The sequence below is a fragment of the Epinephelus lanceolatus genome, chromosome 5 (genome assembly GCF_041903045.1).
Source record: "Epinephelus lanceolatus isolate andai-2023 chromosome 5, ASM4190304v1, whole genome shotgun sequence".
NCBI lineage: Eukaryota > Metazoa > Chordata > Actinopteri > Perciformes > Serranidae > Epinephelus > Epinephelus lanceolatus.
The window spans coordinates 31500463-31516311 of NC_135738.1; the positions used below are offsets into that span (position 1 = coordinate 31500463).

General features: G+C 42.1%; 1 protein-coding gene across 1 annotated transcript in view; it reads left to right on the forward strand.

Moving 5' to 3' along the window:
* The window catches only part of LOC117253938 (neural-cadherin-like), a 100597-nt gene that overhangs the window by 33955 nt on the left and 50793 nt on the right, over positions 1-15849 (forward strand). The window contains exons 2-6 of the mRNA XM_033621833.2: positions 1491-1688; positions 7804-8029; positions 8957-9161; positions 10368-10479; positions 13284-13533. Of these exons, the coding sequence (XP_033477724.1) occupies positions 1491-1688; positions 7804-8029; positions 8957-9161; positions 10368-10479; positions 13284-13533 (991 nt within the window). The remainder of the gene's footprint in view (positions 1-1490; positions 1689-7803; positions 8030-8956; positions 9162-10367; positions 10480-13283; positions 13534-15849) is intronic.

The window sequence follows — 15849 nt, forward strand, 5'->3', positions numbered from 1 at the left end:
GTGTATAGTTTTCTATTATCAGCTATAATCGACTTTGAAGAGACATTATGATGCAGAATATTAGAGAAACCAGCAAAGTAGAACTGTTTTGTACAGCACATCTGTTGTGTTGGCCCTTGGATAGCGAAAGGATTCACAGCAAACTCCTGCTACTTTTGTCTTGGATTAAAAAGTACATATATAGCCTGTGGTCACACACAAGAGAGCTTTTACATAATGGGATTTGAAATCCATAGTTACTTTTAGCCCTTAGGTAACTCACCTCTGTGCGTAAGTGTGCACCGGTGTGTGTTTGTGAGAAAGAGAGAACAGGAAGACAGGAGGAGAAATGCTAATGTCTGCTACGTCATGTGTGCAAGCACGTGGCTGGGTGTGATGGGACGACTTGTCAAAGCTTTCTGATTGTGGTCATATCCGTGTGTGTGTTTGTCCTGGCAGGGGGTTCTTCTTCTCTGGGGTAAGGCAGATGGCCTCTGTGGATTGCAGTCTACTGCACTGGTTGGCAGCTCATCTGACATTCCTCCATGCTACGTTGACACAAGATCACAGCCAGTATTTGCGGAAATAGTGTCTTAGCTCACAGTTCTGCGACTTGCTCCACTTTGCAGGAATAGAGTCTACACAAAAAAAGCGCCCTAGATCAGGCCTGTGACACTGTCAGAAGTTTTTTGTGCACATTGTTTCCAGATTGTGTCGTTATATTTAATGCAGATAACGATCCCTGGCTATCAGTTTCAGCAGAAGGCACGCTACGCTGCTGTCATAGAGACTGCAACGCAGCTGTACACCACTTCTCCTTGGGCGCTGCTGTGCACTCTTGCTGTCTGCCCAGACTCAGGGTGAGCGAGTTGGTAATTGGATTCCTGGAATCTTCTTATTCACTCCAGTGAGGCAGTGTGCAGGCGACAAAATGCCTGCAGCCATGAGGCATCATCCCGAGGCCCCTGTGGGAAGATCAAGGTAGCTTTACACAGACTTGGTAGATGAGGCTGTAGCTGAGTCTCTCTCCCATGGGAACCTTGGTGTCTGGATGGGAGCCTTGATGGAGAGGAGATGGTTGACGTCACATCCACCAACCTCCACCATGGGCCCAAACCGCTCTCCTGACATCCACTTAAAACAATCTCCCAAACCCTGCAGCTATGGTGGAGCAAAGGGAAGTGGAAGAGATAGTGGGTAAATTGCCATGTTAAAGATAGTGTGGTAATTGACTTTGACCAGAACTCAGAGCTGAATCGAGTCCGTATTGGTATCAGTCTCTCATTGCAGATACACGATTGGATGAGATTTATTCTAATCCTGCAGCATAATGCTTTGCCATCTACTGGGGAGGATTTTTATCTTACATACCTGTACCCTCAGTTGACTCGCTGCTTTTCGGTGCTTTCGGATTCCCCTGGCTTCTTGTCTCCCCTCTACACACACAGTTACATGACAGCTGTCACTTTCAGTAACCACAGCTCCGTCACTATCTCTGCACTATCCCCCAGGCCCAGACTGGTACCTGAACAAGGTGAAGCTGAAGATCACTGATGTCAACGACAACGTCCCTGAGTGGAATATGAAGCCGTACCCTTACCTGGCTGTAGTGTCCCCCGAGGCCCCCGTGGGAACTTTTGTCTACCAGCTCCAGGCTCATGATGGGGATGAGGGCAAAAGCGGAGAGGTGGAATACTTTTTGTCGGATGGTAAGTTTTTCTGCTATTCATAGACACACACTTGCACACATGCACACACACACCCACACACACAACGTGAATGGGAGGGAAGTGATATTAAAACAGCCTGTGTTGTTGTTAGAATAGGTTGGCAGGCTATGGAGCATTGGAAATAAATACAGCAAGTCAAACACCAGCACAGTCACTCAGACAGACAGCCACAGGCGTTCACACATTCATTCATGCATTCATACACTCTTTAGGTGTCCATTAGTTTCTCTTTCTCTCTGTCACCCTGTCTCTCTCTGCTGCTGTCCCTCTCTCTCTGTCTCTCTCCTACACACACACATATGTGCACACAGCCAGAGGCCTTCACATATTTGTTTATGCACTTATCATGCACTCTTGTCTATCTGTCTGCTTCTCTCTCTTTCATGCACACACAGAATCACACAAGCATGCCCTCACACACACAAACACACACAGTGGGCTCCTGGAAATCTGCCAGAGTAGAAGACCCCCTGGTGGTAGAGGGGATAGAGGTTTGTTGGCATGTCAGAGATGGGGGGGGGGTGTGCTAATCTCGCCAGTGGGGCTTTACAAAACGCTCCTGACTTCGCTTTGACTCACATTAGTCCATCGCACAAGTCCCTTATGTGCGTTAAACCGCATTTACCACGAGGTACCCATGGTTTATATGACCATGCTAAAAACTCTTGCAAGCAGTGAGGTTTGCCTCTAAAAGCATGAACAACCTGAATAGTTTCCTGACAAAGTAATCTAGACCCAATTTCAATGTATTTATTTAACCCTCTTATGCTGTACTTAACTTTAAAGACCTCAAGAGGATGAGAGTAGCTGGCCTTTCGATGAGCAAGGTCAGTCTGTCTGATCTCATTTTTAAAGTATTTAACAGTAGTGAAAAAGTAGATGTTGGATGTAAAGATGCACGGTTGAATTTCTCATAAACAAACAAAAGTTTTGTGTTACATATTGTTATGTGTTGAATGCATTTCCTTCCTCATAACATTTTTGCAAAGCCCATTTTAGATATTTAAAATCAGATGTTGTTTACATCCATGTTTGCTTGTTAGCAGCTTCACTGTCCTTGGCGCATTGATACATGTTGCTGGGTGCTGCAGAATATTGTGTTACCAATTGCAGGATGTGAATCTTAGCATGATACAAACAAAACAGGGACTCACTAATTAAAATGTTCTCCGTAGCACTACTGATTGTCAGAAACTGCACAGGGTTTCAAAGTGTTACAAGTAAAGGTTCTGCAGACCTAAAAGTAAAGAAGTGTCATCAGCTAGATGTACTAAGTATTAAAAGTGACAGCATTCACTGGGCAGCGTAATAAATTTAGCTATTTTATAAAACTGAAATTATAAAACTCAAATAAAGGACAAGAACCTCTTGGCTGCACATAAAGGATACAGTTAGCAGTATTTCATATTTTAATATTGCCAACAAATCAATAAAAAGACCAAACACAACAATTAATTTATCCGCCTTACAAGTATGGTCTGTTTATTCACAGCCTGCTATATTTATTCCTCTGTGCCACAGACCTCTGCTGATATCTAAAAATTATTAAAAGCATATCAGTGAGCCACACCAGTACACTGGGTGACATGTTTCTTCATTTCTATGAGCGTGGGCATCGTAGCTCATGTTGAAAATAGTCCCCAACAAATGGATTATGTACTACTTTCAGAAATGTTTTTTAAAACTACTGTGCCCTGCTGTCTAAGAAATTCTCATACCTTTTTTTAACATATCTGTAAAACGTTTTGTATGTTTACATCTCCAGGAGAGACCAGTGGGTATATATAGTATAGAAATATAGAGAAAGTAGAAAATATGGAAAAATATAGAATATCACCAGTCTCATTCTAAGGTGGTACCCTGTTTGGTTTAACCACTAGTAGTGCAATGGAGCATTATTTTCATGAGGATGCCACCGCAAGCACGCAAAGGACGCAACACACATTCCTGATAATCGTACCATTCTAGTCCAGTGATTGACAAATTATGTCAGAAAACATTAAAAAAGCTGCTAGCTACCAAACTCTGATGTAGACAGTGTAGGTTCCAAAATATTTCTATGACCTTTATTTAATCAGTTACTCTCATTATTTCAAAATCCTTTTGCAAGAGAGACCTGAGTACGACAGCGGGAAGTTAAACAGAGATAATACACAAAACAAAACACAGATATGAACAAGCACACACACACAGCATCAGAGACAATCACACACATCTCTAAAATGATAGTGTGGAGTTCTCTTGTTGCCAGCGAGGACCAGCCGGCTTTTTCATGTAGAGTACAGGGATGAGTACAAGATTAATCTCCTGTAATGAAATGCAGGGTAGAGTGGTAAACTGCATCAAGTTGTTTTCAGATGGAATGAGCAGAATGTAAGTACGGGACATCTCCATAGTCAAACACAGACACAAAGGTCGATTGCACAGTGGTGAATCTGTCCTCAAGAGAAAAATATGCCATAATACAAGAAACCATTTTGTATCTTCAGATTTTTTGCCAGTTGTTCCACATGAGATAGAAAAGTAAGACTGCCACACAACCGAATTCCCAGACACTTGTTAGGCTGAACTTAAATTCAGTACCATTATGTGTATGGGTGGCAGGAAGATTCTTTAGAATAAAACAGTTTCTTATCAACATTCAGTTCAAGTTTCAGGTTATGCAGAGACGTCTGAAGAATGTTAAAGACATGGCCTGAGTGTAAGAGCCATGGGCATTAAAAATGGTATCATCTGCATAGAAAGCCTTGGAAAGGTCAACAAATAGTGAACCACAGTGCTCATCATCATAACCTTCAAGAATATCTCAAAAATATTTTGAAAATTGGCTTTGCAAATGCTTCATGAGGAATAAAGTGCAGTCAACTTGTCTGTAAGGCCTCAAGGATGGATTGTACTGCAAAAATTGGTGTTTAGTCCCCTTCTATACACCACCTCCACTGGCCTGATTATCTGCTCACATGGTTCTGCTTAAGCTGTGTTCACACCGGACCTGTTTGTTTTTCGCTGTCGCTTGGTTCACCCCTTTGACATCGCTTCATGACTGTCATGACATTTCAGCTTCATTAAAAGTATAGCTGCAAATTAAAAGCAACAATAGATGCAGCTATACTTTTAATGAAGCTGACATGTCATGACAGTCAAGCATCCCCCCGGGATTCCGGGATTCCGGCAGCCAATCAGCGTTGAGCTGCAAGCAACAGGACCCAGTGAAATACCGCTCCAGATGAGATTTCTCATCTCAAGCGACAAGCAAAAAATCGCTCTGTCTCTGAACTCCCCATGATCCGACCAAGTCCTTCAGTTTAACACAACATTAGCATCCAGCCCAGCCCTGCCTTGCTCTCTTAGACAAAATCCTCAAGAAATCTGGGCATCGTGATTGTCGAATAACTTTAACTGAGTATGTTGATTCTGTCACTTGGTCATTTCACTTCACAATATATAACATGAAAAAGATCGGGTCTTATCTGATTGAGTATGTTGCTCAATGGCAAGTGCAGGTGGTTATTTCTGGTCTTGGCTGGTGTAGCATGTTTCCAGCACAGTTGCCAGAATGAACAGTCACACTTCTTCAAAAGGTCCACTAAAATGCGGCAATGCATCTGGTCTTCAACCAACCAAAAACAGCTCATGTCACCTCAATTTTTGTCAATCAGATTTGTATTGCTTTAATTACATCCTTTATACATACCTTGTACATACATATATCAACATACGTCAAAGTGCACCCACTGTTTTTTATACATTGACAGTCAATTGCTAAATCTCATGCATTCTCCTTATTGATATCTCCATATAAAGTATATCAGGGGACATTGTTAATTTCGACAGCTATTTTAGATTTAGTCTTAGTCTTGAGATGAAAATGCATATTAGTTTTAATCACATTTTAGTCATTTATATCCTTCGTAGTTTTACACACTTTAGTCATAACTTTTAGTGAATTTGTTTTCTATTTGGTTCTTAATTTTTAAACTAATCCAGTTAGGTTAAGTCATGTATCAGAAATTAGAATCAAGGTGACAGGCTGTATAAATATTTCATTTAGACAATTTCTCTCTACAACTACAAGTAATTTCTACACGCTTACAAACTTGCTTTTCTCCAGCAGTTTTTGAAAGGTTCAAGGGGTGATTTACGAGCACACACTGACTGATCATCATTTGAAAAGCTCAACATCTCTCTATTTATGTTCTCAAAAACTCTGACAACACAAATAACTAATCTGAGACAACTAGGATTTGTACCCAGGTTCATTGTAAACTTATTTACAAAAAAAAAATTATTTAATTAAAATTAAGAATTCTTTCTTAATCTGCAACGTGTCAAGCTTTAAACTCACGTCTCACAGAATTGGGAAAACTGATCTGAGTTCAGACTGTTTATTTACAACACAGCTACACTCACAGATAACTGAGCCTCCTACCTCCCTGTCAAACACCATCAAACCATAAACCTTGTCCAGTCCGGACTGAGTGGAGTCTTTCAGGGATCAGCTGTGAAAACCAGCGGCCGGTGGCTGCTCACTCTGCTGCCATTCAGTGGCTAACAAGCAGAGCTGCTAACAGCCACAAATGCAACTAACAAACTCCACAAATCCATTCAGCAGCTCCACCATCCACAGTCAGACACACGCAGCTGATTATTTACTGCTGAATTACAGCTCACAACTCGCACTAATGGTTGACACTGCTCCGCTCTGAGTGTTTTTGCTGGCTAGCGAAACATCCTGGTGCAGACTATTTACTGGAGTTTACCAGCCGGTCGCTCATAATGCGTTTGAAGATAATTGAAAGCATGGCTATTCTCGGCTATCAGTGACCGATAGTTCACCACCAACATTTTCATCACGTCTCGTCTTGTCAGTGAAAATGAAGCATAGATTTTGTCTCAGTTTTTAGTATCAAGATCTATTTTTAGCTCATGATCGTCTCGTTTTTGTCATGGAACAAAGGCCTTTGACAAAAAATTGCAATTGTTGTAACTTTCGTCAACGAAATTAACACTGTCAGGGAAAAAATATTCATTGATCATTGGATATGGTCAAAAGAATTTGTGTTTCCATTGCACAGCTAAGATTTTTTTCACAGTGTTCAAACCAGCAATTGTTGTTGGGGTTGACAATGAAAAGGAAGAATCATCAATCAATAATAATAGTTTGGGGCAACAAGGTGCTTTTATGTTAAGTAAATGAGATTGAGTGGAAGATATTTCCTGATTACATATGCAAGAAAGTAACAATGTGCAAACGTTTGCAAAAATTTTTTAAAATAGGTGTTTTCTAGGCATTAAATTAATTCTATGCATATACTTAAAAAGTATCCATTTGTCTTTGTTAAATGATATGTCACTCCTCTTATGTCTCCACTAGCTCCCACTTGCTGCTTGCATTAACTTCACCTCACTAATACTTGGCCTATCGAGTGGCCACTAACTAGGTTTATGAGTCTTCTCATTCACTACGATCTGCAAATGATCGACGACTGCGCCCACTGTCACTTGTGTCAGCTGGGACATGAAACTGAGAGTTGAAGCACTTATTCTCAAAAGTTTCTCCATCTATTGCGGCTTGGATTTTACCTCATTTGTACATCACTTTGAACTGAAGCGCCTGCCAAATGAAAAAAATGTAAATTCAGCTTATATTCACTGTTAAACGTCCACCATACTTGCCTGAATACAAAGTAGCAATTAAAGAGCCATTTTAATAAAGCTGCTTTAAATATCTTAATCCACTGGGCGATAGATCATACTAGAGGCTTGTGTTGCCTTGTGCTACAAAACAGAACATTTTGTTGAAATGTACTCAGTGTGTTTGTGAATTAGTTTATTCATAAGTCCACACTGTTAAGGTGTTTTGACACATAAATGCATTGCACAGAAAGATTGCATTAAAATGGTAATTTGGAAATGAATCATATCATTGGAAAAAAACTCTGTGTCCTGGGTCTTTAACTCAGCAAACCCAGCAAGACAGAATTACCCGTTTCACATTGCCACCTGGGTAACATTTGAGTTAGTATTCAGGCCAGCATTATTGGATTGGTCTGGATCCAGTGCTAGAAAATGAAGTCGTTGTATTTCCCTGTAGGTGGTGACGGCTGCTTTGCAGTGGACAAGAAGACAGGCCAGGTGGCGACCACAGGGCTGGTGCTTCAGAGGGACAGAGAGTACTTGTTAAGCGTGGTGGCCCTTGACGGCCTGGGCAGCCGCAGTGCCCCCGCCATGCTCTCTGTGGTGGCAGGAGCCAGAGCGCCGCAGTTCACCAATACTAGCTACGCCATCTCCATACCAGAGAACACGCCTGAAGGACAGCCGTGAGTACCGCACATGTTTACGTTCGCTCACTCATACATAAGCGGGGATGAAATAGGGCTGTGTGATACAGGAAAAACATCATGATGTATATTTTTTTCTTTTATAATTTCCAACATTGCGTGACTGTGTTTGGCCTTTTCAGTAGAAATTACAGTAATGTGATGTCTTTTTGAAGGCTTTTCTTGTAGTGAGACAGTTATGCTGGGGCTTTTATTCAAATGTGGTCTATTCCCTTGTGGCTATCACCAAACACTCCTTGTCAGATTCTTTATTGTTGCCTCAATAGGTATAATTGCCTGATACAGAAGAATACAAAATAAGGAACAGCAGTATTAGGAATTGTATTGGCAGTATACATCGTATCTGTAAACTGCCCAACACTAGAATGTATGCATGTATAAAGGCACACTGATTCACATACACAAGGACAGTGTGATACATCCATCCCTTTTTAATAACCTACATTTGTAACAATCATAACTGAAAAGCATGCATACATGTCTCTGCAAAGATAAGTCTTACAATAACTAATGCAGACATGTTCACTTGTTTCAGGTGTTGATTTCCAAACTCTACCTGTTAAGACATATGCTGATGAAAATTCATTCAGTCACGCCAGCGCACTCGAGCATGAATTGACATATCATCATCACACACCATTAGGGGGAATGCAAACTCTCTTAACCATAAAAACAAACATTGATATCTGCATAATAGTATTACATTATTACACAGAAGTGACAAGTACTGATTGACTGTGTTTATAGCACATAGTCAATGGGCCATACAGTAATGGATTTCATTACAGCGCCGTGCTGATGTAGGAAAAGAGGATTTCGATTTTAATCCAACATGTGTGCAACCGAAATCAAATAATAAAGACTGTTTTTCCTTTTGTTTTTATCACTTTATCTTTTTTTCTGCAGCTTCCTGGCGGTGCTTGCCATTTCATTCCAGAAGCAGCCAATCAGCTACAGCCTGCTGATCAATCCCAGTAGCCTTTTCAGCATCCAGCAGGAGACGGGGGAGATAAGTCTGACCAGGACGCTCGATTACGAGAGTGACCAGCGACGCTACCTGCTGATGGTGCGAGCCAGCGAAGAGCCCGGCAGCCTCAGCACTGCCACAGAGGTTAGTTTAATTAGAGGATGATACAGGCAGCAAGTGTGAGTCATGGAAGGGTTCGTGCACTCAGGTCAACTAAGCCCAAAGCTGAGGTCCGCTATTGATGTTTTGTTATTACATCTGTCACACAAGCATTTAGTCTTACAGCTGAATTTAACTGAAATAAAAAAAATCTGTGTTGTTGCTGCATTGTGCTCTCCCACTGGACTTCCACAAAGCTCTCAGACAGACCCTTTTTCACCTAAACGTTATGTGGCTGACAAGGCTCCATTATCGACAATGATCTGATCTCAGCACTGACCTATTGACATCGCACTACTTGGCGATAACCACAGAGGAGAAGCAGCAGAGTTTGTGGCTGTCTTCAGGAATGGCATGGTTGAATGGTTTTGAAATGTTAACAAGTCAACCGCAGGCCCGAGTGATTTTTTGTTTTATTTTTCTGCGGTTTGTTTCACCCTTTTGTTTTTGTGTCCCAGTAAGTGCTTGTTGTTGAGAGCGTGATACGGAGATGAACTGTGTAAAATATAGCTCCCACAGTGAGGCCCCCTGGCATAACAAGTCATAATCTGCAAACTTCATTCACAAACGCATATTTTAAGATAAAGTATTCATGAATTCAGGATGATTTAAATTATTAATTCAAAGATTTTGTTACCCAATTATCATGTCAGGCACTCAGTTCATACTACAGATTTAGCGGTTAGAGGAAAAAAAAAATCTCCTTCTGCTTAGCTGCATGTTGTTGAGTAGGAGATGGAGACTGGGAAAAACCTATCCCAGCTATTTCGGGACTATTACTCAGCTGTCACTTCACACTTTACACACAGTGGTGACAGGGAGCTCGTAGGGCGGGGGTGGGGGAGGTGGGTGGGGATGAGGGGGCGGCTAAGGGCCTTTGTCGAAAAAACACACATGCTCAGAACATTTCTATTTTTGACTCGGGAAAATCATGAAGTGGAAGATAAAGGATGTGTTGAACTGGCAACTTGAGAAACTATAAAATGCAATTTAGATTAAGTTTTGGGGTCAGCTTCCTGTACAGACAATTTCCAACGCTTGTCTCCTGGATGTGTGGGTTATTAAAGAGAGACTAATTTTGTATTCTTCTACTCTGATTCTGTCTGTTTTCTCTCCTCTCCTGTCCCCCTCTTCTGCTCTCCTCTCCTCTCCACTCTTCTCCTCTTATCCCATCACACTGGCGCTAATCAGGTTCAGGTGTTGATAACGGATGAGAATGATTGTGTCCCAGAGTTCCTCCAATCCATCTACAGTGTGGATGGAGTCCCTGAGACTGTAACCACGGCAACGTCCCTGCTGCAGGGTGAGACTACTCTGACCCCATATTTCACATCCATCTGTTTCTTTTGGAAGTGGAGAGAGAAACTATACGAAAAGTAACTTTTTTTCTCCTCACCAAAACAACAGATGTATTCTGGGTAAAAGCCAGAGCCACGATTCAGACCTCAAGTCACTGTTTCGACTTACTGACCCATAATGCTTTCATTTTTGCATACTGAAAGAAACTAATAAATGTTTCAGATCTGTGATCATAATCTCAATTACAGTGAACTAAAGTAGCTGCTACAAAAGACAGCATACATTTGTTTTGATTTATTATGTGCTGCATGAATGATGGCATGTCAATTTATCTGTTACTGCATGAGGCTACCTTATAATTATTAATTATGAGGCTGAAGGCATATGTACTGCCATCGCCACTGCTTAACATGAGTGGCAATGTTTGTAAAAAATATGCACCATGAAGAAACGTATTGTGGCGAGGGAAGTGTAGAAATTCACTGTGCTTGTTTCATAACTACGTGGGTAGTATGTGTTAATAAGCTGTGGCTGGCCAGCGCCCAGATAGATGCAAAGTGCATGATCCGGCGTACTTTCACTGGTTCTAGAGCTGTTGTTCTAACTACAGATTGTTGTTCTGCGTTTTTGCATGCCCACCACCACCGACACAGAGAGTATAGAAGCGGATCAAGAGAGCGAGCCGCCTCCTTTGGTCTGCGTTTGAGAGAGGGGCGGGTCTCTCTGTCTCAGCCTCAGACCAAAGTTTGATTGAATGGTACAACTTGGCAGTGCTGATCAAATATAAACCAAGATTCTGTTATTGAATTGCCTGTTTCTGGCCTAAAATGTTTTTTTAGAAACATATTTTAGTGCACTGTTTGGCTGTAATCATGAGAGTTTGTGAGCAGGATGTGGGTGGCGTACTATTTGTTGTAAAACAGATCGAAAAACAGTAGAACTAAGCAGTGCAATTAAATATGATCCAAGATTCTGTTACTGTGTTACCTATTTCTCATCTAAAATGTTTTCAGATATATATTTTAGCTTATTGTTTAGCTGTAATTTGAGATTGTTATGTTGTTTCCTGTGGTAAAGCTTGCATCATGTTTATTGGTCTGGTGTGGCGCAGTGCCATAGTTGTTGGTTTTCTACCTTTTGAGCAACAGCGAATGCCCGAGCCCCTTTGCTCTGTTTTCTCTGGACATGTAGCACCAGTTTCAGAGGTATTTGCATCTCTCTACTGCTTTGACGGCCCAGTTTTTAAAAGAGCATCTTCCCAGCAATGACTTGCTTCCTTAAATGGAAAAGTATCTCAACAGGATTTGAGAATTTTCCACAGTCTCTTATACTTTACTCACAAATTAACTGGGGCTTAAGGCGAAAAACACTCTAGGTCCAGAAAAAGTACAAAAATAAATGGCCCATTATTCAGGAGTATTCTTTGTACGCTTTACACCTTGTTGACTGTCAAACCTCTCTGCACCTGTGGGACTTCAGTCCCCCATGGACTACCATAGGTGATTTGTGAGAATCTCTAGCTGGGCGATTGTTTTTAGTGTATTCTGGGTGAGAAAAATGGAACTAATTTAATCTGAAAACATTCGAATACACAGCCCGGAGCGGTAGAAATTGTTGGCACTGCAGAGCCAGCGGAAAGAGAAAATGGCACCCAATACAAACCAATGCATCAACAAAAAATAAAACAACCAGTACGGTAGGAAGAGCTCAGCAGAGGAGAGATCAAAGGTAGAGAGTGTGAAGACAGGGAGTCTTGTGAAAGAGCTACCGATGGGAAAGTTAGATCATTATGCTACAAATAGACTGTGGCAGACAGCATGAAAATGTTTGACTTTATATTCCAATAAAACTGCCCCTGACAGAAGCCCTGAATGCTCCAACAGCTCAGAAAAAAACTGAGGAAAAAAAGAGAGAAAATGAGTTAATTTCTTAATCTGCTGGACTGCACCGCTAACTAATGAAATGTCAAAAGTTTGAGGCACCAAGGGAGTGAAATTACCCCCATCAGCTTGAATTCTACTGGGCAAAGGCACAGATGAATACTTTGCAATGAGGCTATCACTTCAACTTTACCCACTGAGGTTGATGGTGAAGAAGATATAATCTTGAGTTAAAAGTACTAGTGACAGTGAAGTTTAAGGGGAATTTACTACTTCAATTGTTTAACATTTAATGAGTCAGTCAGTCACATTATACACGCTATACAAAGAGGGTATAGTAAATTGCCGGTCTTGAATGAAGATAGTAGGAAAATAAAACATTGAGATGCAGACCGCTAGTGCTGACGCTCGACACAGAGCAAATAAACACATCAAAAGAATATGCGATATGCAAGTGTTATGAGCTAGAGGCGCTGTGTATGAAACAGTGAGTTTAAGTGAAATTCACCAAACAGCAAACTTAGACTTAAATTAGCTCCACAACCAAGGGTGCCAATATTTGTGACTGTAGTCTCATCACACATTAGAAACAAATCTATAGTTCTTTTTCTGTGTAATTACCTCTGAATAAATTCATTTCCAAATGCTCTCTGCAGAAAATACAGCTAGTTCATTTTATTAGGTCATTTTGCCATCTTATATGCTCATTTTTGCAAATGATGGTAATCATTCTACAGGGGAACAGTGCAGTTTGTGTGCCAGTAATTGTTGCTGTTGGAGCTCATGATCTATTACATGTTTAGCTAGGCCATAAAGAGATAATGATCTACACAGATGTCAACATATCCATCAGCCGATGCCATGTCATCAGCTCATTTCGATTAACTGTAAATTGATGGCCCTTGTGTGATGTCTTCCCTTCCGCCAGTGCTGGCCACGGACTGTGACTCGGGGTTAAATGCTGAGCTCACCTATTACACCCTGAGTCCGGACTTCAGCATTTCTCCCCATGGGACCGTTTTCCCTGCGGGCCGGCTGGACTACGAGAGGCCTAACCATCTGTATGAATTTGTGGTGATGGCGACGGACAGCGGGGAGGAGCCTCACTCTGGCACTGCCACGGTCCGTGTGAGGATGGCAAACATCAACGACGAGGCCCCTGAATTCTCCCAGCCTGTGTGAGAAGCATTAATATACCTATACTTGCAAATTACCCGTTCAGTCTTTCCATAAACCACCTCCATCATTTGTGCTGTTAATTTTGCCGTAGTTATTTGCTGTTTTTTCTGTATTTCACACCAAGCAACAATAAAACCAAGACTGAGATGTGAACTTTAAGAAAAAGCATATATTGATGTAGTTATCAATAATAATTCCTCCTTATAGAGGACCCACAGTGTAGCATCTGGAAGACTATATATCGGAATATAATAGTGCAAGGCCAGAACACAGAGGTGCGATGAGTGGATCAATAAGCTATTATAAAAAGTATGCAGTGTGTGTGTAAGTGTTGCCTCACATAACACAATAATAAGTTTATTTGCAGAAGTAGATTTTCATACACGAAAAGCAACATGAACAAGGTCCACTTGTTATGCCGTATGCCGGAGTTCAGCTGCAAAGATCAAAGTTTGTCACCAAGATGATAAGTTTAAATAATGTCCCCGCTGCTGGCACTGTTTTATCTCTGATCCACCAGCTGATCACATTTCATTACATCAAAGCTTTCGCTCTTCTAGCAGACAAGGTAGTTGCGTCACAGATATATAAGGTTGTTACATTACACATCACAGGCCCGCCTTCCTTCAGGCTATTCATCGCAGTAATATTTGATGCTGCGAGTCATGCCATGAATAGTGGCCAATGCGCATCAACAGCGCTGTAGTAAAACCACCACCGGTAAGGCAAACTCAATATATTTTATTTGTTGTGTTAATCACAGCCATCTGGCATCACAACAATCTGTTACTCGCTTTTCACACATTAACTATAAACATAGTGTGACATTGTTACTTTCATACCATGTTTTGGAGGTTTGCTAAAAATGTCTCTTGTTCAGCATTCTAGTAAAACTGAGCGTTTGCTGGGGTTTATTTTTGGCCTTCTCCAAACGTATGCAGTAAACTGACATTCGGATGCAATCCAGTGTGTCTTCGACCGCCTTTTTGGCAACGGCATGTGAGTGGGTGGGCAGCAACTGTCACTGTGGCTCCGCTGCATTTATTCCTCTAAACGAGTAAGCCGCTTGTCCTGTCAGTCATGTTTCAATGACCTTCACAGAAGACTGTTGCGTACCTCTGTTACTCGCTCTTGTTGCATTGTCAGGTGTCAGTCTCGGTGGGTGGCTAGACACACAGCCAAACAGGCGGGCGGAGAGGTGGAGATGTAGGCAGACAAACATGAAACTGAGGAGAAAAACACACTGAAACATGGTTGCAGGGCAAGCGAGAAGAGAATACCAAAACATGCACTGCGAGCAGACAGCCAGTCAGATATGCAGATAAACAGAGAAGCCTGTCGGCAGTCAGACAAATGCTCTCGCCAGACCAGCAGACAGATAGTTAGAAATTCAGGCATATTGCCAGGTAGGGTGCGTTGGACGGTCCGCCGTACTGTGGCTTACCGAGATGTAGATAAGCACTGTGAGGGCAGAGGAGGACAGAGTGGACCGAAAAAAGCATCAAGACAGGCATGTTGATGCGGACTGATGGATACCATGGTGGTTCTGAAATGAATTTTTGAGTCAGACTAATTGACATACTCCGACATGTGAGCGGACAGGCTAATGTTTCCTGGTATGACCTCGCAGTTGTCATCTGAATGAGTTGTAGAGAGGCTGAAAGTGACGGGCGGACGGGCAGCAGAGAGCCTACCAAAATGCAAATAGCCTGACATGCAGGCCAGCAGACGGACGGGCAGGCTTCCGCTGTCTGAGCACAACTTCACAGTTCAGTGAGATGAAGGGAGATGCTTCAGGAGGAAAAGCTGAGGGAGTGTATACGTCTCATCCCACAGAGCTGCGGAGAGGTGGCCTCTGAGCCGGGTGACAGATTACAGGTCACTCATGTTGCCACGGAGACTGCCGCAGCTGGCGGAGATGAATCACCCATCAGCGTTCTTCTGTAAACCATCAATCACCTCTGACTTCTCACTACAGACACCGACACCCCCCCGTACAGACACACATACTTACACACATACATTAGACGAGGATATAACACAAAATCTCACAGGAGATGAGTAGTGCTGACGAATCAACTCAAACTCTGAGAGAACACCGCCCCCTCTTATATCCTGCTCCTCTCTGTCTATCAGCCTTCCTCTTCCCTCCCGCTCCCCGCTCGTCTTTCTCAATCCCACATATCACTTTACCTGTCATTTCAGTGCCAGCCGTCATTTTTGTCACCTGCTCCCGTCTCTCCCCTCTCTAGCCTTTGCCCTGTTTTCCATTTCTCTTCATCTCTGCGTCCTCCAAGTCACGCAGTTCATCTCCA